We start from the raw sequence: 1,635 nt of genomic DNA, 5'->3' as shown, positions 1-1,635 counted from the left end.
ACCAACGGTGGCAATGGCGACGCTGTCGCCATCCCCTCCATCGCCAACCGTTGCCGTTCCCCCCATTGCCATCCCTGCCATCACCACTGCCGCCGTCGCCATCCCCACCATCGCCATTGCTGCCGTCGCCATCCCCACTGCCACCATTGCCGCTGTCGCCATCCCTGCCATCGCCATTGATCCCTAAAACCCTAAATCCCTTCTGCCCTTCTCCTCTGCTGTTCCCTGCTCTCCCTTGCCCTTCCCGCCGTCCTTTGTGTTTGTATGTGTGTGCCCTCTGCCAGTGTGCTCATGTGTTCACGGACATATGTGTGTATGTATCATGGGTCATAAAGGGACAGCTGGGCATTGAACCCAGACCCACAAGAAGGTGGGTGGCACCTCTGCCCTGTTCCGATTCCCGCCCCACCCCGCGCCAGCACTGCCCTGCCCAGCGCAGCACAGCCCTCCCCTGCGCCGCGCTGCGCCGCGCAGCGCCACCCTCCCCTGCACAGCGCCACCCTCCCCTGGGCCCTCCTAGCCGTACGCTACTCTCCCGTGCGGGAGGGCGACGTTGGGCTAGGGGTGCGCAGGGGAGGGTAGCGTACGGCTAGGGGTGCGCAGGGGAGGGTGGCGTTGGGCTATAGGGTGCCAGGGCAGGGCGGCGTTGGGCTAGGGGTGCACAGGGGAGGGCGTCGTTTGGCTAGGGCGGCGCAGGGAGAGCAGCGTACTGCTAGGGGGGTGCAGGGGAGGGCGGCGTTGGGCAAGGGGGGCGCAGGGGAGGGCGGCGTTTGGCTAGGGGCGGCGGAGGGAGGGCAGCGTTGGGCTAGGGGGGCGCAGGGGAGGGCGTTGTTTGACTATGGGGGCGCAGGGGTGAGCAGCGTTGGGCAAGGGGGGCGCAGGGGAGGGCGGCGTTGGGCAAGGGAGGCGCAGGGGAGGGCGGCGTTTGGCTATGGGGGTGCAGGGGAGAGCAGTGTACGGCTATGGGGGCGCAGGGGAGGGCGGCGTTGGGCCGGGGGGTGATGAGCTTCAAATCGCTGATGATCTACATGTGACGTGTCTGCTAGTTTCGTTTATTGTACCTGTTTCATCTCCCATGCATTCCCATCCGTTCTCACCTGCACCTCCGTCGCCAACCGTTGCTTCTTCAGTGGCAACAATACGGATCTCCACCTCTCCATCCGCCCCAATGTGTCCAGGTGATCCGTCACCTGGGAATAGCAGGGCATACGTCCACGACACCATGAAGGGTTCATTGTCATCCCCGCAGTCGCATGTGACGCGGTTGCCCGTGACGTCGCCTGAGTCACCGTCACCGACGCTGCCATCATCTCCACCCCGCCACCACCCCGTTCACCCCATCCCCTTCACCTCCCCTGCCGTCACAACGGCCGCCATTTCCACCTCCGTCCTCTTCACTGCGGCAATCCCCGCCCCCCCATCTCCGTGACCTCTCTCCCCTGCATTCCCATCCGTTCTCACCTGCACCTCCGTCGCCAACCGTTCCTTCTTCAGTGGCAACAATACGGATCTCCACCTCTCCATCCGCCCCAATGTGTCCAGGTGATCCGTCACCTGGGAATAGCAGGGCATACGTCCACGACACCATGAAGGGTTCATTGTCATCCCCGCAGTCGCATGTGATCACATGATGGC

At 64.2% G+C, this 1,635-nt stretch overlaps 1 protein-coding gene across 1 annotated transcript in view; it reads right to left on the bottom strand.

Moving 5' to 3' along the window:
* Positions 1 to 1,097: 1,097 nt before the first annotated feature.
* The window catches only part of VOLCADRAFT_104761 (uncharacterized protein), a gene marked incomplete at both ends in the record, with an annotated part of 2,158 nt that continues 1,620 nt past the window's right edge, over positions 1,098 to 1,635 (bottom strand). Inside the window, 2 exons of the mRNA XM_002950471.1 lie at positions 1,098 to 1,190; positions 1,462 to 1,554. Coding sequence (XP_002950517.1) covers positions 1,099 to 1,190; positions 1,462 to 1,554 — 185 coding nt within the window. The remainder of the gene's footprint in view (positions 1,191 to 1,461; positions 1,555 to 1,635) is intronic.

This window comes from Volvox carteri (genome assembly GCF_000143455.1).
Source record: "Volvox carteri f. nagariensis unplaced genomic scaffold VOLCAscaffold_19, whole genome shotgun sequence".
In the NCBI taxonomy this organism is placed as follows: Eukaryota; Viridiplantae; Chlorophyta; class Chlorophyceae; order Chlamydomonadales; family Volvocaceae; genus Volvox; species Volvox carteri.
This window is presented reverse-complemented; position numbering and strand designations above follow the sequence as displayed.